This window comes from Vipera ursinii, assembly GCF_947247035.1.
Source record: "Vipera ursinii genome assembly, chromosome: 8".
In the NCBI taxonomy this organism is placed as follows: Eukaryota; Metazoa; Chordata; class Lepidosauria; order Squamata; family Viperidae; genus Vipera; species Vipera ursinii.
Genome location: NC_139519.1, coordinates 26,204,224 through 26,228,369, shown reverse-complemented (window position 1 = coordinate 26,228,369; position 24,146 = coordinate 26,204,224). Strand labels below are relative to the sequence as shown.

At 45.4% G+C, this 24,146-nt stretch overlaps 1 protein-coding gene across 5 annotated transcripts in view; it reads left to right on the top strand.

Moving 5' to 3' along the window:
• The window catches only part of KMT2A (lysine methyltransferase 2A), a 39,682-nt gene that overhangs the window by 4,833 nt on the left and 10,703 nt on the right, over positions 1 to 24,146 (top strand). For 3 of the 5 annotated variants that reach the window (XM_083368699.1, XM_083368696.1, XM_083368698.1), the window contains exons 2-26: positions 6,339 to 6,408; positions 7,927 to 10,631; positions 11,486 to 11,663; positions 11,885 to 12,119; positions 13,232 to 13,296; positions 13,410 to 13,778; positions 14,237 to 14,310; positions 14,705 to 14,833; positions 14,979 to 15,092; positions 15,846 to 15,992; positions 16,172 to 16,267; positions 16,546 to 16,666; positions 17,045 to 17,158; positions 17,624 to 17,808; positions 18,448 to 18,621; positions 18,918 to 19,028; positions 19,235 to 19,308; positions 19,546 to 19,742; positions 20,043 to 20,149; positions 20,982 to 21,119; positions 21,633 to 21,791; positions 21,877 to 21,994; positions 22,084 to 22,162; positions 23,067 to 23,227; positions 23,744 to 23,905. In XM_083368699.1, the coding sequence (XP_083224825.1) occupies positions 6,339 to 6,408; positions 7,927 to 10,631; positions 11,486 to 11,663; positions 11,885 to 12,119; positions 13,232 to 13,296; positions 13,410 to 13,778; positions 14,237 to 14,310; positions 14,705 to 14,833; positions 14,979 to 15,092; positions 15,846 to 15,992; positions 16,172 to 16,267; positions 16,546 to 16,666; positions 17,045 to 17,158; positions 17,624 to 17,808; positions 18,448 to 18,621; positions 18,918 to 19,028; positions 19,235 to 19,308; positions 19,546 to 19,742; positions 20,043 to 20,149; positions 20,982 to 21,119; positions 21,633 to 21,791; positions 21,877 to 21,994; positions 22,084 to 22,162; positions 23,067 to 23,227; positions 23,744 to 23,905 (6,082 nt within the window). Of the gene's footprint in view, positions 1 to 244; positions 298 to 3,795; positions 3,863 to 6,338; positions 6,409 to 7,926; positions 10,632 to 11,485; positions 11,664 to 11,884; positions 12,120 to 13,231; positions 13,297 to 13,409; positions 13,779 to 14,236; positions 14,311 to 14,704; positions 14,834 to 14,978; positions 15,093 to 15,845; positions 15,993 to 16,171; positions 16,268 to 16,545; positions 16,667 to 17,044; positions 17,159 to 17,623; positions 17,809 to 18,447; positions 18,622 to 18,917; positions 19,029 to 19,234; positions 19,309 to 19,545; positions 19,743 to 20,042; positions 20,150 to 20,981; positions 21,120 to 21,632; positions 21,792 to 21,876; positions 21,995 to 22,083; positions 22,163 to 23,066; positions 23,228 to 23,743; positions 23,906 to 24,146 lie in introns of those variants that run through there. The other 2 variants (XM_083368697.1, XM_083368695.1) reach the window with 2 other exon arrangements.

Here is a 24,146-nt window from a genome sequence, read left to right as displayed (position 1 = left end):
AAATGCTCACAACAATGAAAACCTCAGACAGGAGGAAGAGCGCTTCCATACTTCATCACTTTTTTTCCTTTTTTTTTGGGTCATCAAGTTTTTGACACCTTGCCAGGCGACTGGTGGTACTCGGATGTTGCCATATTCTAAAAGTGGCACAATGGGTGAAAAGGTTGAAAAGCCCTGTATTAAAATGTGGCTGGCATGAGTTCCAGAAATGCAAAGTTTGAATCCAGACTTTTGCAGTCTTATGTGGAAAACAGAAGTTGACTAATAAAACTCAGGATGAATTACAATATAAAGTAGGTGAAGAATGGCTTGTCTTAATGTTTGACACATTCATTGCTTAAATTGCAATCTGAATCAATGTTTTGGGATTAATTTTAGTCCCCTTCTTCACACCATGCACTGAATTTCTGAACTTCAATTGGTAATTTAAAAATGGCCCTAGAACAGGGGTGTCAAACTGCCGGTCCACGGGCCTGATGTGTCATGCCGAAACTGCACCTACCCCTTTGCCAGCAATGGAAAGGTACTTCACGACATGTCATGTGACGTTGCGAGTTTGACACCCCTGCCCTAGAATGTCATTTGGAATGCTTCTGTTACAACTATTCCCCTTTTTGTTTAGATCAACTTTAGTATGATGCTATGTGATGGAAGCTGATTCTTAACTGAGGAAGGATAAGGCAGGCCATGGGAGACTGGTGCTGTTGTATGGATAATTCTGCCTAGTCTTGCCTGCTATATTTGCACGCTGAGGAATCCAACTTGCAATGTCCAGTAAAGGTGGCAGCACCTTCCCAGTTTTCACTTTCTGAAGGGAGTATAAAATTGAAGACTTCTAAGGTCCTGTTTGAAACCTAAGCTATTAAGCAGGGAAGTCAGTTTATTCTTACTTTTCCTCTCTGCTCTTCTGTTTAGTGGAATTCTGGCTTCGAAGAAAATTGAGGGGAAAGGATACTGACAGCTGGGGCTTATTCATGCTGCTGTAGAACCAAAGATGCTATAATATTTTCTTGGCTCTAGAGAAACCCAATAGCAAGACATGCTGAAGAAATATTTTTTAATGAATGTGGTAAATCCTCATTAAGTGCTGACACAATAGGATTCTTGTCCTGGAACTCCTGTTTCTGTAGTAACTTGAAGTGGCATTTCTCAATAGATCTATACCTTTCTCCAAAACTGTTAGCTTGTGATGTGTCTGCAAACTAAACTTTGGCTGTATTCTTTCAAGGACTTCAAAATAAGTTCTTTAGCAATTTGATATTTTAAAAAGCATGTGCTTGTGAGATACAAATTCAGTCTCACATTTGACAGATTATTCTGCTACGCTCAAGTCTTTTATCATTTCAAATAATTTTGAGGCTGTTGGATGCTTATTTGAATTGACACTCAATTCTCCTCTGATAATCTCATTTATAATTTTGAACAATTTACAATAATAAAATCAGGTGTTAAAGATCAAAATATGAATATAGCACGTCTCTAATCCAAATTAAATTATTAGAGGTCAGTTGTCCTATTTTATATGTTGAAAGGAATAGGTTGTTATAGAATTGATTTGTACAGCCTGGTGGTATGCTTTTGAGTACTGGATGCATGAAGGAGCTTTATGTTTTTTAGTATGTTCAGTGGAGAAGAACACATTTCCTAATTTCTGCTTGACCATCGTTGCACAGACCCAAATGGTCCATAGGCCAGTTGCGACCCTATCTGGACCGAGATGCCCTACGCACAGTCACTCATGCGTTCGTGACCTCCCGTTTAGACTACTACAACGCTCTCTACATGGGGCTGCCCTTGAGGACCACTCGGAGGCTTCAGCTGGTGCAGAATGCGGCCACGCGAGTTGTGATGGGGGTTTCCCGATACTCCCATGTAACACCTCTACTCCGCGAGCTGCATTGGCTCCCGGTTGCCCTCCGGGTGAGATTCAAAGTGCTGGTGATGACCTATAAAGCCCTAAATGGCTTGGGTCCAGGTTATCTGAGGGAACACCTGCTGCCGGCATCAGGCTCCCTTCGTCCAGTGCGCTCCCACAGGAAGGGTCTTCTCAGGGTACCGCCGGTAAGAGACTGCCGGCGGACAACACCCAGGGATAGGGCCTTCTCAGTGGGTGCGCCTGCCCTTTGGAACCAGCTGCCAGTGGAGCTTAGGACCGCCCCCGACCTCCGTTCGTTCCGCCGGGACCTGAAGACCTGGCTCTTCGAGCTCTTTGGCCCAGGCTGAGAATTTTAATTTTAACTGGGGTTTTATTTGTTCAGGGACGGATATAATTTTTTAAAATCTGTTTTTAACTTTTGTATTTTTTGTTTTAACCACCCTGTAAACCGCCCTGAGTCCTTCGGGAAAGGGCGGTATATAAATATAATAAAATAAAATAAATAAAGGGGATCCTCCTGTATTTTCCTATTAAGCCAGCTAGGCAGAAGGTACTAACATCTAGCACAGTCTAGTAGGCCTTTCTGTATTTACTTTTGCTAATAGACAGATGTGGGGCTCTGGCCAAATCAGACTGGCACCTGTGTTCACTATGGGAACTTCAGCTCGTATCCAATGGGAGCAAACAGGCAGAAGATAAGCTTTGATACAATCAATATCTTCACTGCAGATATTTCCCATGAATCATTAGCAGCAGGGCTAACCCCGTGGAGAAAAAGGACCACAGACCTTCCCCATACCTCTCTTCAGAAATAGGGCAGCATGTAAAATGCAGCAAAGCAGCCCTTAGGTCTTTCAATTATTCAAGTTCCAGGAGGGGATGAAGTTACAAAAAAGTGGGCTCCACATAAAACATGCTAGGTATTTGACTTCAAAAAATGTAAAAGTTGTAGAAATTGCGCTACTTTGGGGGGGGGGGAACCCTTGAAGTTCCCACTGCACTTCTGCAAACATGCTGGGGCACATAAGTTCCATGAACCTTCTTTGAGCCAGATTTCTGCCTGAAAGCTCCAAGTATTTGAAAATCAGTACTGAATTAGTTCAGTTAAATTTCCTTTAATCTACTGGCAATATAGTCCTAAAGGTAAAGGTAAAGGTTCCCCCGCACATGCGTGCTAGTCGTTTCCAACTCTAGGGGCCAGTGCTCATCTCCTTTTCAAAGCCAAAGAGCCAGCGCTTGTCCGAGGACGTCTCCATGGTCATGTGACCATCATGACTAGATGCCAAAGGCTCACGGAACGCTGTTACCTTACCACCGTAGTGGTCCCTATTTTTCTACTTGCATTTTTTACGTGCTTTTGAACTGCTAGGTTGGCAGAAGCTGGGACGAGTAACAGGCGCTCACTGTGTTACGCAGCACTTGGGATTTGACCTGCCAAACTGCCGACCATCTGATCGACAAGGTCAGCGTCTTAACCCACTGAGCCACCACGTCCCTTAATATAGTCCTAGTTTCCTACAAAAAACATAATTTTGATTTTGGGCTAATGTATTTCTACCTGATTCTGTTATACTGAAGAACCTCATACTGTTAATTCTTAGAATCCTAACAGAATGTATTATCAAAGTATCTTCATTAAGCTAGAAATATGTTCTCTGCCACTGTTCTCTGATGGATGGAAATTTAGATTATTGAGATGGTTCAACAGACTATTTATATAGAAATTTTAAAAGGAACAAGCATACCTCAAATAACACCTTTGTAAATTGGAATAGCATTTGTCCAGTTTGCCAGAGATGCTGCTTCTAACTTTCAGTGCTGTATCAGTATGTAATCTACATGTGAATAGTAACATGCACTGATCAGCTGTGGAGGCAAAAATATAGAATTATCATCTTCAATGTTTTTTGAACTTTCAGTATTGCCTCTGGTGTTTCCATTCAAGGACTAGACAGTTTCAGCACTGCTTAAGTCAGCCAAGCTACTGTAAGTCTTTAGGCTGTATGTTGCAATTATTGAATAAAGTACATTATACCAGGCTAGAAAAGTCACAATTTTCAGCTTACATAATTGAGTGCTTGACCTTGGAGTATAAATATAACATTACAATTAAGAAAACTAGATCTCAGCTAGATCTAATTTGGGTGGGCAAATGTGAGCGGAGGGCTTTTCTGTTTTTGATATTTTTTTGTCCAGTCCCTCCCCCTCAAATGTTTCTTCTGCCTGGCTGTAATATATATATACTGGTATGTGGGGGAGAGAGAAAGGGAAGGAGCGCATGCTCCATGGGACCAGCCAACACCACAACCAGTTTCAATGGATGTTTTAAAAATACTCTGAATTGTGGCACAAGCCCTATTTTTCATTTTTTATCTCTGTACTTATTTATTTTTATTACTTTTAAAGTAGTGACAAAGAGAATAATCACCAAGCCCCTTTTTTCATAAAGCTACACCTGAATTTGGGGCTTCTCCGAAAGAAAGACCTTCACATCCTTGGCAGGTTTTGGCTTCCACAGAACCGCCAAGGTGGCAGTATCGGGAGGTGGGGCAGTGCCAGTGGGAAAGCCTGGAGAAAGAGTGGACAAAGTGAGCACGGGTTGAAGGAGCAGAATTGGCTGTCCATTTCTGTTCTCCTGGTTATCCACTGTGCTTGACATCCTTGCTGATTATGTCAGGATGCAGTAAATCCCAAGGGAAAGTGTGCTCTAACTTGTTGACTGTTGGGCTGGGAAGGGAAGGGGAAATCCTGGCAGCTTGGAGGCCTAAATCCTGGGCCTGGATTGCTAATTGCTGGGACTCTCAGGCCGCTGGAACCTCTATACCAGGGGTTTCAAACTGCTGGCCCCTGGGCCAGTTGCATTATACGGAGACCACGCCCACCCCAGCTCTGGCAATGCAAAAAAAATTGTGATATGTTGCAACATGTCACGTGACACAGTGAGTTTGACACCCGTGCGCTATAGGTTTTGCTGTGCTCTGTGCCTCCCTCCACCCTTCATCCAGCTGCACCACACAAAAGGAGTGCAGAGTCCTGACTCAAAGAGTTGTTGAAGTACTGGAGGATTTGCAGCCTTTGATCTTCAGAAGCTCTAGTTTCTTTGAGAATTTCTTTCATAAAATTTGGCTTCCTGGAAAGAGAAGAGCAGGTTTTGGAGAGTGAAGCTTTGGTGGCCTGACTAAACCTCTCTGCTTGCTTGCCTACTTAGAACCCACCGCCCGCATGCTGGTTAGAGGTGCGAAGGCACTGCTGCTTCTGCCAGCTTGCAGGAATCTCTGCCCATCCTCAGCCAAAGATTGTTTACTTCTTGCAAGGAGGCCCATGTGGGCAAGGGGAGGGGCTGGCAGAGCTGTGCTCTGGAGTACTGTGCGCAAAACTGCCTTTCCCTGCATTCTAGAGACAGAGGAGCTGAGCTTGGCGCATGGGGCCACCAACCCCCCTGTTTCTGTCCGAGGAGGCATGCTTCATGCATATCCCGCTCTCCCTCTTTTTCTCCCTCACACACAGATAAATCTCGTCATGGTGATCTTGCAGGTTGATGCCCCAAATCAATCTCTCTGATTCCTCTGCAGCGAGGGCCCAAATGGCACAGAAAAATAGGGAGAGGCAGCTTTTTCAGCTCTTTTTCTGAGCTGCTGCTTCTCAGAATGGGGAGGTGGTCCTGGAAGTGCATGAGCTGGGGCAGGATTGGTATTCGTTACAAGAGGTTTTCAGAAAAGTAAGCAATGCCTACGATTCCTGGCACAGCAGGAGCAGAACTGGGGAGCTGACAGTATTTTGCCAGAAGCTCTTGTGGAAAGGAGGTTGGTATGCCTGTCAGGTGTAGCAATGTGCTCCAGAGAGACCCTGGGCCAGCTCCAGCCGTTTTTAGTTCTAGAAAGCTGGAAAATGTGGCTTGGCATGGGCTCTAATGACAGGAGCAGCACAAACAAGGGAGCACAGAGTTGGTGACTTTTCAGCTTCGCACCGAGGTGAACTCCTCAGCCTGCAGTAGCAGCTTGGCGCACAGCAGGAGGCCCTCACACTGGCGGAGGCTGTTGCTTCTGCCCTAACCCAGACTGCTTTCCCTTAACGTGGAGGTCCTCTTTAGTCCTGTGGGATGACACCCACGGGGAGTTCATCCTCTCCAGTGGAGTTAATGGAGCTATTTGTCGGTAGAAGTTGCAAATCATTGCTGTGAAGACAGCCTTCTATTTATAGGGGTCCAAAACAGCGGTCTTTAAAGAGGTGGCTTCCCTTTGTAACCTTCTGCAAACAATTTTAAGATTCTTGATTTTCTGCAGGCATTCAGGCATTCTACAGCCCAAGACAGATCCAGGCTATCTTTTGGGCTTTATGAGATGCATTTCCATTGGTGGCCTCTCTTCCAGCAGATGCCATATAAAATAGGTTGTTAATGAATGTTGACCCCCTTGTTTTCACTATAGCTTTTACTTAAACATCTCTCTCCCTCTTTCTGCAGGATGAGCAATTTCTAGGTTTTGGTTCAGATGATGAGGCCAAAGGAACCCATTCCCCCAAGTCCCTTGCAGGTAAATGCAACCTACTACAACCTGAATCATATTCAATGGGATTTGCTTTAATGGGTTTTAGATGTGGCTGATCTAAAGAAAGTTTATTGAGTGACAAAACCTGAAATTTGTATTTGCCGGCCTCATATAAAGTCATAGCTTTTTTCAATAATGAGTTGCTAAAAAGTGGCTGTTGATTTCATTAATTTTGTTAAGGCCATCCAACTCCAAGAAGACACTTGGTGGCATACAGTAAGTCCAATAATATATTAAAATACAAGTAAAAGCCACATTACTGCTCAGATAAAAGCAACACTTCTCAGCATGCAAGTAAATTCAACAATGCCACACAATATGGTAGCCTGTAAATCATGACTTAGAAAACACTTTCCCGATACACTTAAACCATTAATGGCCCAATCAGATTCTTATCACATTAATGGAGTCAAAAATTACTATTTGGGGGATACAGATTCTCCACACCATTTTACACCAGGAGAATATTGACAAGACTTCGTTAACATCATAGAGAGTGTAAGGTGTGTCTTGCTGCTGTAGTCCAGGGATCCCCAACTCCTGGTCTGTGGACCAGTACTCGGCCGCGGCATGGCAGCAACTTGTCCACACAAACAAGCAAAGCGCCATCCGCAAAATGCAGGCAGCACACAAAACCACGCCCCTCCTGTCTGTGAAAAAACTTCTCTCCACGGCACCAGTCCCTAGCACCCAAAAGGTTGGGGACCTCTGCTATAGTCGATCATTTTCAGAAAAGGAGTTTTCTGCTGCCAGGTCTGGGAATCATGGGGAAATGTTTTAATGGCTTTCTCCCAGCTTTTTTTTTTAATTAGGCTAAGATTCATTAACTGGTTTTATAATGGGTAAAATATTCCTGTGACACGATTGCCTGAATGACATGAATTAGTCTGTTAGCCTACATGTAATCCTTTGGAAGTTCATTGATTTTTTTAAGCATTCTCACCATACACTATGTTCTTCCCATTGATTCTTCCCTAGCCATTATGTACATTTCAAGACATCTATGAAAAAGCCCACTAATAGAAATGACGTCTATTATTAAAGCCTGCTTTGAAAGTCCTGATGAAAAAGAAATGAAATTTAAATTCCGATATGTGGTTTCTGTCTTGACCTATGGCTAGTGAAAGTAGTTGGGGATTGTTAAATCCAGCATCCCTTGCTGCTGAGCTCCTAAGGCAATTCATAACCCAACAGGAAAAGATCCAGGATGGCTTCTCCAGTTCCAAGTCCAGCCATTGTAGATTTGTGACTCAGTTTATATCCTGGTAAACTGACTAAATTCTCCTGGCATTATAAAATTAGTGATATAAATATGCATACTAAGTCTATTTATGTAGAATTCAGAAATTGACCTACTCTTAAAACTATAAAATATTGGATCTTTCCTTCCTTCCTCTTTTCTTTTCTTTTCTTTTCTTACCTTATTCCTGTTTTCATTTTGTGCCTTGGCTGAAAACAAGGATTTCCCTGTTTAATGTACGCGTTTTTGTTCTTTTTCTGCAGTCTCAGTCAAAACTAGTGCACGTAAACCTCGTGGGAGACCTCGGAACGGCTCAGACCGAAGTCCAGCTGCTCTACCAGAGTCCTTGCCAATATATTCACCTTCAAGCAAGCCACAACCTACATCCATGGAAAAAATAAAAAGGAAAGAATTTAAAAGTGGAGAAAAACGTCGAGGGAGACCTCCTGCGCTAACCAGTGTGAAATTCAAGATCAGCCACAAAGAGTGCATTCCAGATGCTCAGAAAGGAGGGAAGGAAGAAAAAGAGAATGTAAAGAAAATAAAGCGGGCACCATCAGCTACCTTTCAGCATGCTGCAAAAATTAAGAAATTGAGAACAGGCAAACTCTCTCCACTGAAGTCTCAGTTCAAATCCGGGAAGCTCCAGATTGGGAGGAAAGGGATTCAGATTGCCCGCAGGAGAGGGAGGCCACCATCTTCTGATCGCTTGAAGACCATGCCAGCTCTTGTATGTTCCCAGTTGGAGAAAGTCCAGAGGGCCCGAAAGGAAAGAGAGGGTGTACCGTCTCTCCCCAAAGATGAAAAGCCAACAGTCAGACAGAGCCCTCGCAGACCAGTAAGGATGATTCCTTCTTGCAAGAGGACAGATGCCACAATTGCCAAGCAGCTCTTGCAGAAGGCAAAAAAAGGAGCTCAAAAGAAAATGGAGAAAGAAGCAGCAAAGCTCCAGGGCCGGAAGGGGAGGACTCAGCTCAAAAACATTCGGCAGTTCATTATGCCTGTAGTGAGTGCCATCTCTTCACGAATAATTAAGACTCCCAAGCGTTTCATTGAAGATGAAGACTATGACCCACCAATTAAAATAGCACGCCTAGAGTCTACCCCAAACAGCCGCTTCAGTGCTACCTCTTGCGAGTCCAGCGAGAAGTCCAGTGTCGCATCTCAGCACTCCTCCCAGCTGTCTTCAGATTCCTCACGGTCCAGCAGTCCAAGTGTTGATACATCCACAGATTCACAGGCTTCTGAAGAGATGCAGGCTCTCTCAGAAGAATGCATCGACACCTCAGAGGTCCACCCGTCCCTGCCAGCGTCTGCCTCCCCTGGGAACGAGGGTGCTGAGCAGAGGAGGAGGAGGAGGAGGAGGTTTTCAATGGCAGAGAAGAATTTTGCCCCCAAATCAGCTAAGAAGCTGCCCAGCCTCCAAAGCGCGTCTCAACAGCAGTCTTCTCCTGCTTCTTCTTCTTCACCTCCCCCCCCACTGCTCACCCCGCCTCCCCCCCTGCAGCCAGCAGCAGGCATCTCTGACCATGCGCCGTGGCTCATGCCTCCCACCATTCCTTTGGCATCACCCTTCTTGCCATCTGCTGCTGCTGCTCCTGTGCAAGAGAAGCGGAAGTCAATCCTCCGAGAACCGACGTTTCGTTGGACTTCCCTGAAGCCCTCCCGCTCTGAGCCCCAGTACTTCTCCTCTGCCAAGTATGCCAAAGAAGGACTTATCCGCAAGCCGGTTTTTGATAACTTCCGGCCGCCACCCCTGACCCCAGAAGATGTGGGCTTTGCTGCTGCCGCGGCCAGCTTTACCCCTCCTGGGGCCGCAGCTCCCGCCCGCTTATTTTCTCCTCTTCATTCTGGAACAAGGTTTGATCTGCACAAGAGAAGCCCCCTGTTGCGAGCCCCAAGATTCACTCCCAGCGAGGCGCATTCGCGCATCTTTGAGTCTGTCACGTTGCCCCCTTCGATTAGTCGAAGTGCTGCGGGAAGCGCCACAGCAGCAGCTTCTTCAAGAAAACGGAAGAGGCGAGTGTTCAGCCCAATCCGATCTGAATCGAGATCTCCTTCGCACTCCATGAGGACAAGAAGCGGAAGACTTGGCACCTCTGAGCTGCCCACGCTCCCTCCAGCCTCCTCCGTCTCTTCTTCCCTAACTAGCATTTCTGTAGGCTCCCTTACCACTAGTGCCTTAAACGCCACCACGTTCACTTTCCCTTCACATTCCCTGTCCCAGACTGGGGAAGCAGCAGAGAAAGGTCAGAGGCCAAGGAAACAGACAAACCTTCCTGCCCAGCCATTGTCATCAGGTGGCACTGCTCCCCTTTTTCCTTGGTTCGCACCAAGTCCCCAGACAGAGAGGGCCAGGAGCAAAGACAAAGCCACCGAGGAGCCGTCCAAAGACAAAGGAAGGGACAACAGTCCTGAGAAGGAGAAGAGCCGAGAAAGAGATAGAGATAGGGAGAAAGAAAACAAACGTGAATCAAGGAAAGAGGAGAAGAAGAAGAAGAAGGCTTCAGAAATTCAGGGCAGCTCTGCTTTATTCCCATCAACTCGAGGTTCTAAAGGAAAGGTTCCTGTGAGTGAAGATGTAGCATCCTCGTCTTTTGCCAAAAAACCTACAGGACGGAGGAAACTAACTGCCGCTGATCCAGCAGCAGATGTCCCTGCGATAGTTCTTGTGGACTCAGTTAGCATAAAGAGCAAGTTACCCAAGAAAAGCCGAGGGGGCTTGGAGAAATCCAATGTGGACCTTGGCCTGGAAGCCTCGTCCGCAGACAAGGAGGAACCTTTGCGTCTTCCTGCTGCCTCAGTTGGCATTGTGAAACATTCCTCCATCAGCTCAGTGTTGGCTCATGCTGATAAGCTTCCAACCACTGACAAGAGGGTGGCCAGTCTCCTGAAGAAAGCTAAGGCTCAGCTCTACAAGATTGAGAAGAGCAAGTCCCTCAAACAGGTGGATCAGCCCAAAGGACAGGTATCTTCCAAACATAGTGGGATTAGGCGGGAGGTAGCACAGGCAATAAGAGTTGGTGCTCCCCTGACAGAACAGGTGAAGCAGTGATGGCTGACAGGAGTTTCCTGAGAAGGTGCAAGTGCAACTGGTCCCTGGGTCTTGCTAAGCAAGCCCAGGGAAGCTGTGGATCGGGAAATGTTTGCTATTATACTGCCACTGCTGATGAACATTGGCACGCTGTGAGCTGTTTGCTTAAAGCTTCTTGCTTCTTTCCTTCCTTGCGAAGACTGCAAGGAATGTCGGCGTGCACCATAATGGGAACACAGCAGTTCGCCTTTCCAGGTGTCTTGTGCCTCTGCATTAATGCTTGTGCATGGGCGCTACTTTCCCACCCCATTGCACTCCAGAGCATCTTTTGGGAATTGAACTCAAAACATTTTGTAGCCCTGGATCTTCCATCTCAAGGGAAGCGATGAAATCTGAATTACTGCAGGGAGGGTTTTGTTTTGTTTTTTTAAAAAATCATACTTTGATTTTTCTTTCTGCGCATCCCAGCTCCCTCGGATTGTTATATACAACACAGCTACTGAGTGTCTTGCAACATGTAGATGTTGCTATGTATTATTTCTAGTAGATACTCACTGTAAGCTCATACTCAGCCTGAGCTCCTTGATGCAGATTGTGTTTATATTTGCAGAATTGCAAGCAATTGGCTTCAGGCAAAGCCTCTGCCTTGTGGAAGGGGACCCACTTGGAGACATAATGTCAGAGAAGGCCAAGAGGCCGGCCAGCCGTGCCTCTCTACTGGGACTGAGTTGCTCATGGCAAAATGATGGTATCAACCTATTCCCTCTGTTTTATCTGCTGGAATTTAGGGTCAAGAGAGCGATTCCTCAGAGACCTCTGTGCGAGGTCCACGCATCAAGCATGTCTGCAGGAGGGCAGCTGTCGCCCTGGGCCGCAAGCGAGCAGTCTTCCCAGATGACATGCCCACTCTGAGTGCCTTACCATGGGAAGAACGGGAGAAGATACTCTCTTCCATGGGGAATGATGGTGAATGTTTTGATTTGGATAAATGACTGCATTCCTTTCTTTATATCAAGGGGCATTAGAAATTAACATAAGAGAGAGAGCTGAATGGAAGGGTGGTTTTACCAAAAAAAATCTGAATAGACCCTTTTGCGGTGCTCCTTTAGAAAAAGTGCATGTGGCACAATCGTCACTTTTCTCTCCATTGATGATGCTGAATTAATCACCGGGGGTCTTTTTGACAGACAAGTCCTCTGTTGCTGGATCAGAAGATGCTGAGCCCCTTGCACCTCCCATCAAGCCCATCAAGCCAGTAACCAGAAGCAAGGCCCCTCAGGAGCCTCCGGTGAAGAAAGGCCGACGGTCAAGGCGCTGTGGGCAGTGTCCAGGCTGCCAAGTCCCAGAAGATTGTGGCGTCTGCACAAATTGTCTGGATAAGCCGAAGTTTGGTGGGCGGAACATAAAAAAGCAGTGCTGCAAGTAAGTGTGGCCTCTTCCGGGGGACGGGAATTCCCTAAAACACTGATTTCAGTCTCCCTGAGGAGACGCCAAAGGTCCCATTTCTCATCAAATGGCAGCTCTTTCTCAGGCCACGGTGGCGAAGAAGCAGGCATGTGCAGATGGTGCAACGGGGAGCTTGGCTAAAGATCTTTGCCACACCTGGTGCAAGTGCCTCCTTCTGGTCTTTGTCTCTAAGCGAAATGGGGGAGCAGCTGTCCTGGGTGAATCCTTCCTCTGCCCCTCCATTACTCATACTTGGGCTGCCTGGCCGGTCAGCTCAGACAGAGAAGGGGGATGCTTGCTCTTTTCTCCTTTGGACAGAATCTCAGATGGATTCTTTTCACTGCAGCTGAAAGACTAACATTGCCAAGCATGTCCTGCTAGGGTCAATCAGTTCAGATAGCCAGACTTACCTGGGAGCTTGGCAGGGCGTGCAGGTTGAAAATTTCTGGGCATTTCTTTTCACAGAACCATTCTCTCCCCCCCTCCCCCCCCCGGTCTACAAGTCAGAAATGGCCAAGCTATCAGAAGACCAATAAAGGAGAATAATATTTGTAGGTCAGGGTTGAAATGAGGGCTCTTGGTGTTCTCTGAGCTTGGTTGTTTTCCTGCAGACATTTCATGACCCGACTAGTTAACATTGGTGGAGCAGTGGGCTAATGCCTCCTTAAGTAACACCAGCTGCCTGCAATTAGTGCAGATTCGCATCCCACCAGGCTCAAGGTTGACTCAGCCTTCCCTCCTTCCGAGGTAGGTAAAATGAGGACCCAGATTGTTGGGGGCAATTAAGCTGACTTTGTAATAATGCCGCTTGGGTGTGTGTGTGTGTGAAAGCCCTAATAAGCAGGCATATACGTAGAATGAAGGCTACTGCTAAGCTTGTAAGCCGCCCTGAGTCTTCGGAGAAGGGCGGGATATAAATGGAATTAAAATAAAATAAATAAATAGTGGTGATGTTACCTAATTTGGGTAATGAAACGTCTGCAAGAAAACAACCAAGCTCACAGAGCACCAAGGATCCTGCTAGCAGAATCTTCCTGTAGAGTGGTTAGTAATGTGTCTTTCCATCTCTTCCGTTTCTTTCTCTGAAGGATGAGGAAGTGCCAGAATCTGCAGTGGATGCCATCGAAAGCCTATCTCCAGAAGCAAGCCAAAGGTGGGAAGCCCTTTGGAGAGGGAGAGCAAGAAGGGACGGGACACGGGTGCTTTCAGGACAGCAGCTCCATATGTGGGTGGCACTTCCCTCAAAAGGGCTTTTCTGCTTTGCAGCTGTGAAAAAAAAGGAGAAGAAATCCAAGTCGGGTGAAAAGAAAGACAGCCACGTGGGGAAGATTCAGGGGGAGTCAGGGCAAAAAGCAGCAGCTCCTCTTCTGGCTTTGGGGAAAGAGGATCAGGTCTCCAAGAGAAGCAGTGAACCAGCCCGGAAGGCCAGTGAAGAAAAGATAGAGGAAGGGCAGCTGCTACCACCCATCCTGGACCCCAAGCAGCCTCTTCCCTCTGCTGCCCGGAAAGCTGGCAAACAAGCATCGCCTGCCTTGCCCCCCGTCCAACTGCCTAGCTTGGTCCCGCCCAAAAAGGAAGCCCCCAAAACTGTCCTGGCTGAACTCAAGAAAAAAATAGCGCCATCCCTGGAAGCAGGTTTGTGTTGACCTGTCTGTTGGCCTTTCCAAGACCAACATATCTGCTCTCTGGAGAGACTGGTTGAGCCTCGCTCTCTGGCGTAAGATTGCCTCCCCCAGGGAGAATATGCCCCAGCTCAGCAAGTGCATGCAAATAGGTGCTTTCTTGGGCACACATAGATAGCCACAGTGGGACTTTTGTAACCCTTTCTTCCTTTTCTCCTTCTGTGTGCCTGTTTGCTATAAGCACATCCGGTTTCTTTAGAAAAGCACAGGGTGCATTCCTCTTGTTTCTTTCGGTTTAATCTAGGTCCGTACTTAAAGGAAGAAATAGGGAGTGGAGAAAGGGCTGGGGAGGGGTTAGGGTTTGTTTCTGGAACCAAAAAGGGGATAGTGTCTTTTCTGCCTTAACAAGGTCCCAAATGCTTTAAGAGACAAATCTTGGGTTATTACAAAGTATGTTTGTACATTTTCTAGCCATTGAGCAAAACAGACAGAAGAAAATCATTCCACGTCCCAGCTTACCGATGAAACAGAAATCAAAAGAAAAGGTAACGTGCTTCATCTTGTTTCAAGACAAAAAGTATTCTGTGATTGTGCCCTACTAAGCCTGATCCTGATCTCACCCCTTTCTGAGGGTCCAAACCCAGTGGACACCCTCCAGAGCCACGTACAGGTCTGGGCCCCCAAAGGGTGTGTGTGTGTACATGCCAAATATTATCATTTCTGGGCTTTTAAGAAAAAATGGGTGCATAATATGAATGTAATATTTCTCTAATATTGTTCCTTGTCAGATGGTAGTGATAACCCAGCACAAATTTTGCAGTGCCTCTTGAGACTGGCCACTTATCACAGGCTAGGCAAGGTGCCTATGTGTTCAATTAATATATTCTGAGGCCAGTTTGGGAAGCAAGAAAGGAAATATTGTGTTTCCCATCTTTCTAGGAGAAGCCCCTCCCAGTCAGCAAGCCAGAGAATAGCCCGCTCAATACCCTGAGCACTTTATCCAACAACACCCCTTCCAAGCAGAAGCCCCTGACAGACGGGGTCCACAGGATCCGAGTGGACTTCAAGGTAACGAGGCAGGTTTGGGTGTGGCTTCCTCCCTCAGGAGTTGGGCCACGGAGTAGGGACGGTTCCCTCCCTTCCCACCACAAGCAAGCAGTCTTGAGAGACTAGCAGAACAATCTCCAGCAGGCGTTGCTTCTTTGCTTTTTAGGAGGACTGTGAGGCTGAAAGCGTTTGGGAAATGGGTGGTTTGGGTATCCTAACCTCCATTCCGATAACTCCCAGAGTAGTCTGCTTCCTGTGTGCCAGCAGCGGGAACGTGGAGGTAAGAGGGTAGCCAGATATGGGAGATGGTTTTTTACTTGCATTGTTAAAGTAAACTTGAAACACATAGATGGAATTGAATCCTTCATCAAAACAATACATTGTTTTTGCATAATCATGTTTTAATATGTTTTATTAAAAATGTTATTTGCCTCTGAAACCATAAACTGGTCCAACTGCTGCCGGTTCCTCCTAAACCCCGATACATCGTATTTTTTGCTTGTTGCAGAGTCTGGGATTGCTGTAGAAGTTGCTCAGAGACAAGTTGGGATGTGGTCTAAAAGCATCTTCACATGATTTTGTTTATGGACCCAATTTTGTATTACACTGGTACTTTGATACTCAGTTGCTTTGAAACTCATTGAATTTGGTACTCAGAGCATTTTGACACAAAAATTTTGTCCTGGTACTCATCATTTGTTTGGTACTCAACACACAAGCTGGAATTTGTCAGTGTCAGCTGTCTTGTAACTCACTACATTATTCCCAAGGGAAAAATTTGTTTTGTACTCATTGCGCCTCCCGGAGTCCCGAGGTACCACTGTACTTTGGATGTTAATAGGTGGAGCCATTGTGCCATCATTCCTTCCTTCCTTCCTTCGTTCAGTTTGTACTTTGCCTTTCAATTCAAGGCAATGCTGCTTGAGTTAAGAACCAAATTCTTACAAAATCCATCAGAGCTAAGTTGAGAGAGAGAGAGAGAGAGAAGTGCAGTAGGCCTGCCTGATTGGCTGACTTGTTTGTTTGCTTGTAGTTTGTATATTGCCAGGTCTGCTGTGAGCCTTTCCACAAATTCTGTTTAGAGGTTAATGAACGCCCCCTGGAAGACCAGTTGGAGAACTGGTGTTGCCGTCGCTGCAAGTTTTGCCATGTATGTGGGAGACCGCATCAGGCCTCCAAGGTAAGTCACTTCGGTTTCTGGCACCTGTCCGGTTCTTTCTTTGGATGGCAGACTGGCACTTAGGGTGTTGTGCATTTGTGTTGGAAGGAGCCCCTCGTCCAACTGACAGGCCTCTTGAAGCCTAAAACGGTGTGTCCGGGCTTTGTGTGATGCCATTTCTGTTTTCTGCAACCCCATAGCAATTGTTGGAGTGCAACAAGTGCCGGAACAGCTATCACCCAGAGTGCCTGGGACCGAACTACCCAACTAAGCCCACCAAGAAGAAGAAAGTGTGGGTATGTTTCTCTGGGGAATCTGGGTGTTTCTTAGGCAGACTTTGTTGCTGAAACAAAAGGTTATTTTAACAAAATAGAAGAAAGTGGGGAAAGGAGAATTGTTGTGATCGTACAAATTCCTGGAAAATTGGACGTGTTCAAGTATACCTTTTGTATTGGTCTTTTATTTTGCTGTTATGATTTCCTTATTGAATATTGTGTCTCTTTTTAATAGAGATATATTGATATTTCTCAATGAGTGATCCTTGAAAAAAGCCCAAGCTTCTTTCTCTTTCTAGATCTGCACCAAGTGTGTTCGCTGTAAGAGCTGTGGGGCGACAACTCCAGGCAAAGGGTGGGATGCACAGTGGTCCCACGATTTCTCTTTGTGTCACGATTGTGCCAAACTCTTCGCGAAAGGTGCAAAAGAGCTGAATGCTATTGAGGACCAAGGCCTGGGAGGGTTGGCAGGCATTCCACTTGAGGAGAAATGGTTGCTTTTCAATCTTTCCCTTAGAATGGGGAAGGCAGACAGCTTCCTACGTAGAATTGCACACTGCTTGTTTCATAGATAACACTAAGACTTGCATTGTTTTAACGGTGGTTTGTTTATGAAGCCACCATTACCCCCATTTTACCTGTATCAACTGAGTCACTGAACTGAGAAGGGTTTTCCCCCGTCAGCCAGTGACAGTACTTGCCAGCAGCCATTCTTGCTTTGTGAGGCATCCCCAGCCCCTTCTTTGCCCCGACTCTCAGGCTGCCTGGGCCCAGCTCATCATTTTCTGCTGCTTGCAGGGAACTTCTGCCCCCTCTGTGACAAATGCTATGATGACGACGACTATGAAAGCAAGATGATGCAGTGTGGGAAGTGTGACCGCTGGGTTCATGCCAAATGTGAAAACCTCTCTGGTGAGGAAGAGTATTTACGGTCAACAGATTTCACCCTTAGATTACTTTTGCAGATCACTCTGGTTTAAAAAAAAAGGTGGAGAGACCCTGCAGCAAAGATTGGTGTCCAGAAATTCCTCTAATGCTCACAAACAGAAATGTAACCATGTCAAGCTGTGTACTGAGCCAGTTTTAGAAAGTATTGCACTTACCTTGGATCTTGGAAGCTGAACGGAAATGCTGTGAGATGGTTTGGGGGAAGGGTTAGTCTACGTAAACTAGCAGACTGTATATACTCCCGCTCCAGATGTCTAGCAGGGCACGTTCCTCATGCTTAAGATGGCTGAGTTGGCAGGTGCCACATTCTCCCGATTCTGAGACATCACAGACATTGAGTTAAGCCCTTATCCTCCTGTCCCTCTTTCCTGGCCCTGCACAAACACACCTTTCTGGCACCCACAAAACCATCACCATTTCTTCCTTCAGATGAGATGTATGAAATCCTCTCCAACCTTCCCGAGAGCGTGGCTTACACCTGCATTAATTGCACAGAACAGCATCCTCCTGAATGGCGGCTGGCCCTTGAGAAAGAGCTGCAGCTTTCTTTAAAGCAAGTTTTGACAGCCTTACTGAATTCTAGAACAACTAGCCACTTACTGCGTTATCGACAGGTACATCTACCTTTTTTCCTTCTCAAACTAACTAACCAACTGTTTGTCTCTAAGTCTATTTATGAGATGTTGGTTATTGGAAATGCAGAATTTCTAGGAAAAACAGCAGAATTAGCTAATCATCACTAGTCTTAAGTCACTGTCATGGGCTAAGAACTGAAGGTTTGGTATCTTAACTGTCACAATTCATATGACAATCATTATCCTGTATCAGTTAAAGTTGGAGGAATCCTGAACAAACACTGCTTTGCCCTAACGAGCTCTTTTAGGAACTCACGACTGCATTCCAAGGCCCTGTCAGGTCTTGGGAGGTGGTTCTTGATTTCCCCCTACACACATACACACCTACAAGCAAATCCCTGCAAGAATTCCCAGTTTTTCTATTCCAAAGTAGCTGAATGCAATGGATAATTGTGCTTCATTGGAACAGCTGTAGGTTTAAAAATGTGTCAGGTATCAATATACTACGTGTGCATGTGCGGAAAGGTAGGTGGAAGAACTCCGTTGACCAAGAGACAGGGCTACTAATTTTCTTAATGTACGAAAGTAACCTCTCTTCCCTCGATTACTATGTTGTGCATTAGCGTATTGTTTGTAAAATTCTTCAGAAACTATTCTACCCTCCTCTTCTGTCTCCAGGCAGCCAAACCTCCTGACTTGAATCCTGAAACGGAAGAAAGTGTACCCTCTCAAAGTTCTCCCAAAGGCCCAGACCCTCCCATACTTACAGAGGTTGGCAAGCAGGAAGAACAGCCGCCACTCGATCTGGAAGGCGTGAAAAGGAAGATGGACCAAGGAGGCTATCCCTCTGTGGTAGGTCCCAGCGCAGTTGGCCCCTCTCACTTTCAGGACTGCTGCTGGGATGAAGCGAAAATTGAAGCCGAGTTAAAATAGGCTGTGCCACTGCACTAAAAGTCTGTAATCTTGTTGCCATTTCTTGCTGCCCTGTTTCCCTCCTGTGAGTGAAGAGGAGGCCACCCACTTGACTCCAGCAATGGCTGGGCCAGGGAGCTGCCTGATGAAAAATGCCACAAGAGTTTTGGGTTCCTGCAGGTAGTGACGCCTGGCTTAAGGACCATAGCAAGGTGGCTCTTATTTTCCCCATCTAGTTGGAGTTCAGCGATGATCTTGTTAAGATAATCCAAGCAGCTATCAACGCGGATGGAGGGCAGCCAGAACTCAAGAAGGCCAACAGTGTGGTGAAGTCCTTCTTCATGAGGGTAGGCTGTATTTTGCCCTTGTCTTGAGGAAAGTTAGCGTTGCCCTTGTTCCCAGAGCAGCTCTGATTCTCCAAAGAAACTGTTTTTAAACCTGTCATAAGTTCATCATTCTGATAAATTTGCTGAGCTCCGTGGCAGTTTTCTTAAAAGGTAAATGCCAAGCAAAATAATGCTGAATCTTATCAAATTGTGGTTTTCCTCTTTAGCAAATGGAAAGAGTTTTTCCGTGGTTCAATGTAAAGAAGTCAAGATTTTGGGAACCAAACAAAGTCACGGCAAAGTAAGTAATTGCTCTGCTTCCTGAAGTCACTCTTTGTCATTAACCAGAGGTGGTACCTTAATGTTGTCCCTTGGAAATCACATGGATTTCCAGATAGTCTCTCTGGCAGCAACTTTGGTCAACCGCCAGAAGCGGGAGTCCTCTGTCATTGTTCTTTCTCTGAAGGGAGCTAACTGGAGGGCTTTGGAAGTCGAGAGCTGCATCTAACTTGTGGCCGTGTCTCTTATTGTCTTTTAGCAGTGGAATGCTGCCTAACGCTGTCCTGCCCCCCTCCCTTGACCATAACTATGCACAGTGGCAGGAACGTGAAGAAAACCGTTGTGCTCAGCAGCAGCCCTCTCTGATGAAGAAAATAATTCCAGCTCCAAAACCCAAAGGGCCAGGAGAGCCACACTCGCCCGTGCCGCTGCATCTTCCTGCCTCACCCTTATCCAGTGAGACACTGAGCCTCCTTTTCTCTGTAGGAAGTTCTCCCAGAAGATGGGCTTTTGGGCTTTGAGGGGGCAGAGAGGAGCCTGCGAGAGGACCCTTGTGGTCTGCTTTCTGCCTGAATGAAATACATCCCGTTTCCCCCTCCCCAAATCCTTTGAGTCATTGCTTAGACCGCTTCGCTTGAAAAAGCTCTTGCTGCTCTGCCCTTTGCTACTGGGTCAAATGCTCCCCATAGTTAGTCCCGTCCCATGTTTCTTCCTCATATTCTTTGTTGGGAATTAATTCTCTCCATTTGCTTTGAGGTCCCGACAGAAGCCAAGACGACAGCCCAGAACTTTCCCCTCCTCCAGATGTGGAGGACAACCGGCAGTGCTCTCTTTGCCTGAAATACGGTGATGATGGAGGCAATGTAAGTAGCTGCCAGACTGATTTCCGTCCTCTTGAGGTGCTTCCTCTGTCTACTTAAGCTAATCCTGGCAGACTGATCTCGAGTCATCTTCATAACTTAGAGTGATATCATTGGTCAGTTAAAAACATTTGATTAAATCACTCTGAGACTTTGGTTAGCAATCTGGCCAAATGCACTTAGCAGATAATGCTATAAAAGAGATTGTTACATTTTTATCCCACTTATAAAATTGGTCAACTCAAAGCAGCAAAACATATTTAATACACCTGCCTCGCATTTTCACCACAGCAACAATCTTGGAGGTGGGTTTGACAGAGAGAATGACTGGCCCAAAGTCATCCAGCTAGCCAGCTTCCATGCCTAGAAGAGAGTCCTAGAATTCACAGTGCCTGGTTTTCAAAAATTATTTGGAAAAAGATAACTAGAAAAATGTTAGTGATTAAAGGATTTGTTCCATTCTTTGCAGATAACTCAGAGCTGGGAGAGATTCGCTAAAATCTCAGGATAAAATTCAGATATTTTGTTACAATAGAAACAGATGCAAAAGCATACATTAGGGAAAATTACCTGGTGAAATAAAAATGCGAATAGGCATAAATTGAGGATGGAGAACACGTGGCTTAGCAGTTGTATGTGTGAGAGGAGTCTTGGGCTAATCATTTTGCCGCAGGCTGAAGGCGCATTAACAGTGATTGTAAAGGATTGAGACCTTCAAATTCATATCAAAATAATGGGCCTTTTCTGACCCTCCCTGCTTATCAGCTCTTCCTCGCTGAGCAGGGTGGGACTTCTGCCTACGAATGCCTTTGGTGGGCTGTTTGCTTTTCCATAGGATGCTGGCCGTCTCCTTTATATTGGTCAGAATGAGTGGACCCACGTGAACTGTGCCCTGTGGTCAGCTGAAGTGTTTGAGGAGGAGGATGGCTCTCTGAAGAACGTGCACGTGGCCGTGATTCGTGGGAAGCAGCTGGTGGGTAGGATGTGTGACTCTCTCCTTGGCCACTGCAAGAGCAAGGGAGCTTGTTTGTATTGCAATTTCAGTTACGGAGATCACAGATCAGTGTTTATAGAAAAGAAAAAGGTTTCTTCTGAAAGAATTTTTGAAAAAAAAATCCTCTTGGTTCAGTGTTATTTTATTTCATTAATGCTAGTAACACAAAAAAGGAGTCTGCATTGTATGGAATAGGCTCCTCTTAGCAGCCAGGCTGGGGTGTGAAAAGGTGCCTTTCAGCAGTTAAGAGGCAGCTGCCCCAAGCAGTTGAACTGAGGCTCAGTATGTTTTAATTAGTGAAATACAAAGTTGTAACCCTAAATATAGGCTTAATTTGTTTTTTAAAAAATGGACCAGTAGCTTTGTTTGCTTACAGCTAGGGCAAGAAAGAAGAACCAATTAGGAGTTCTCTGATATATTGTATGTAACATTCATTTTAACCGTACAGTATTTGTGCAGTTTGACAATCAGAGTAACATGCCAATCTTGCAGCGATGTGAGTTCTGCCAGAAGTCGGGTGCCACAGTCGGCTGCTGCCTGGCCACTTGCACCAGTAACTACCACTTTATGTGTTCTCGGGCCAAAAATTGTGTCTTCTTGGAGGATAAGAAGGTGTACTGTTCACGACACAAGGATCTGATCAAAGGGGAGGTACGTCCTATGCCACCTGCCTCTCTTCTTGCCCCTTATTTGTTTTCTGTCCAAATGACTTATTCTACTGTGGGTCTGTTTGCAGATAGTGCCAGAAAATGGCTTTGAGGTCCTGAGAAGAGTCTTTGTGGATTTTGAAGGAATTAGCTTGAGGCGGAAGTTTCTGAATGGTTTGGAACCAGAGAACGTCCATGTGATGATTGGTAAGCCCTTGGTGAAGTGAAGTCGGGATAGATGGTCTCTCACACCACTGTTTTTCCTGTAGCTCAGCCTTTCTTCTACTTCCCTGTAGGGTCAATGAGCATTGACTGTCTCGGCATCCTGAACGACCTCTCTGATTGCGAAGACAGGCTCTTTCCAGTTGGATACCAGTAAGTGAAAGCCGCTCCTGTGTCAGAAGCTCCTTCGGGGGGGGGGGGGGGAATGCAAAATAGTCAGAAGAAACTGGGCTGCAAGGGAGTGCTGGTTGGCTGGCCCAGGTCCCAGCAAGAGATGGAAAAGAAAAAAAAAGAACAATCCTGTCTCCTCATCCCTTTGTTGTTTCCTTATTTTACACTCTTCACTTTTAATTGGATTATGAAATACAAGATAGTTCTCATATTGTGACCACAGTCGCAACTGGCATCTTATAATCTTACTTCAAAGAGCTTTCTTTTGCTTTACAAACCTGCAAAGATTGTAAATGCAAGGATTAGTTGTAAAGTTAATTTTTCTAATTACTATCATAATTTCAAATGGTTGGAAACAAGGCAGTTGCTAAATGAGGACTGCTTGTAACTTCCTTTAGAATGAATACTTTTAAGGTACAGCATACATATGCTAAATCCCTTTCCTCCCCTGTACATGATTTGTACAATGTGCATACAGAAGGTCTTCCCTACACATTCCTATGTTATGAGCAAGCAGCAGTTGCAAAAGAAAGGTGGGCAATGGACTGTCCCAAATACTCAGGTTAGACACTCCATGTAATCCTCTGCTTGAGATTTCACCTCCCATAACCCACAACGTAAAAGAGCAGGAAACGTCATCATATAGTAATTGAAATGTAAGGAGGTTGAGTTATTCTGTTCTAATAACATTAATTAATTTTATATCCAATATAAATTAAATGAATTCATTTTGTGGAAAATTAAACTGGACACAAGATAATTTAAAATTATTTTATTTTTGTTTTCTTTTTTTCAAAATGTCCAACATTTTTCTGTGGCTTCAAAATTTCCAGAAAAATTATGTTATTGTCCCAGCACTTATCTGATGCATATACTGTTTGTTCAGGTGCTCCCGAGTTTACTGGAGCACAACTGATGCTCGAAAACGTTGTGTTTACACGTGCAAGATCATGGAATGCCGTCCTCCCCTCCTAGACTCCGACATCAACAGCACCATGGAACATGACGACAACCGGACCATTGTTCACAACCCAGTGTCACTTTCAGGTGTGGGGCAACAGAAGAGGGTCCTTGATGTCAAACTGGCAGCTGCCTCTGATCAACTGTTTCTCTTGCCTGGGCAGTTCCCTTTGAGAGGTCTCTTGAATTGAATGCTGAGAGGTTCCACTGCAAAAATACTTCTTTCTAGCTTCAGAGGAAGGCAGAAAGGGGCTGAGTGGTCAATGTGGCTTCCCCTTCCTTAGCTCTAGAAATTGGCTTTTAAAATATGCCTGCTTTCAGAGTTGAGTCTTTTGCCTAATGGAGAACAAAAGGGCAGGTGGAATTTCTCAGAAATGTTACTGGAGTAGAAGAGAGAAATGTTCAGTCATAAAATCATCCCTCCCAACATGTATAGTTCTCACTTTTAGTTGATGGTGATGTGAGGGCTCTTTCCCTTTCCTATGCAAAAAGAAGTTATTGAGGAGAAATGCTTATTTCTGGGGGGTTTCCCTTGAAATAGTCTGTTCAAATAGACGTTGAGTTTAATTCAAATTGAAAGATGGTCCTATTTTTCTCCTGCAGCAGAAATTCCACCCAGAGATGGCCACGCAGCATCAGCTGACCTGAACACTCCCTCTGCAGATCTTTCTCCACATCCTCTGAACTTAAAGGCTCTGCGGATCAGAACTCTGAGTTTGGCTTCTTCCCAGCGAACTCCTGGTTCAAGGCCATTGCCTTCTGCAGGTCTGGCTCAGGACTCTCTTTTTCTGTGATGGCTTTAGAATATGGGATGTTTTTTTATTTAAAAACTATATTCATATATTTAATTCATTTAAATACCTTAAAAGTATTTCCAGATAAGACTAAACTAGCCCTATTGTAACTTAAAGCCTGGGAGAAAATTTGTTCTCTTTACTTTCCTAGTCCTGTTGTGTTATTTTGAGCCAAAGCCTGTCTTTCTACCTTCAAAGCCCCCGAATCACGA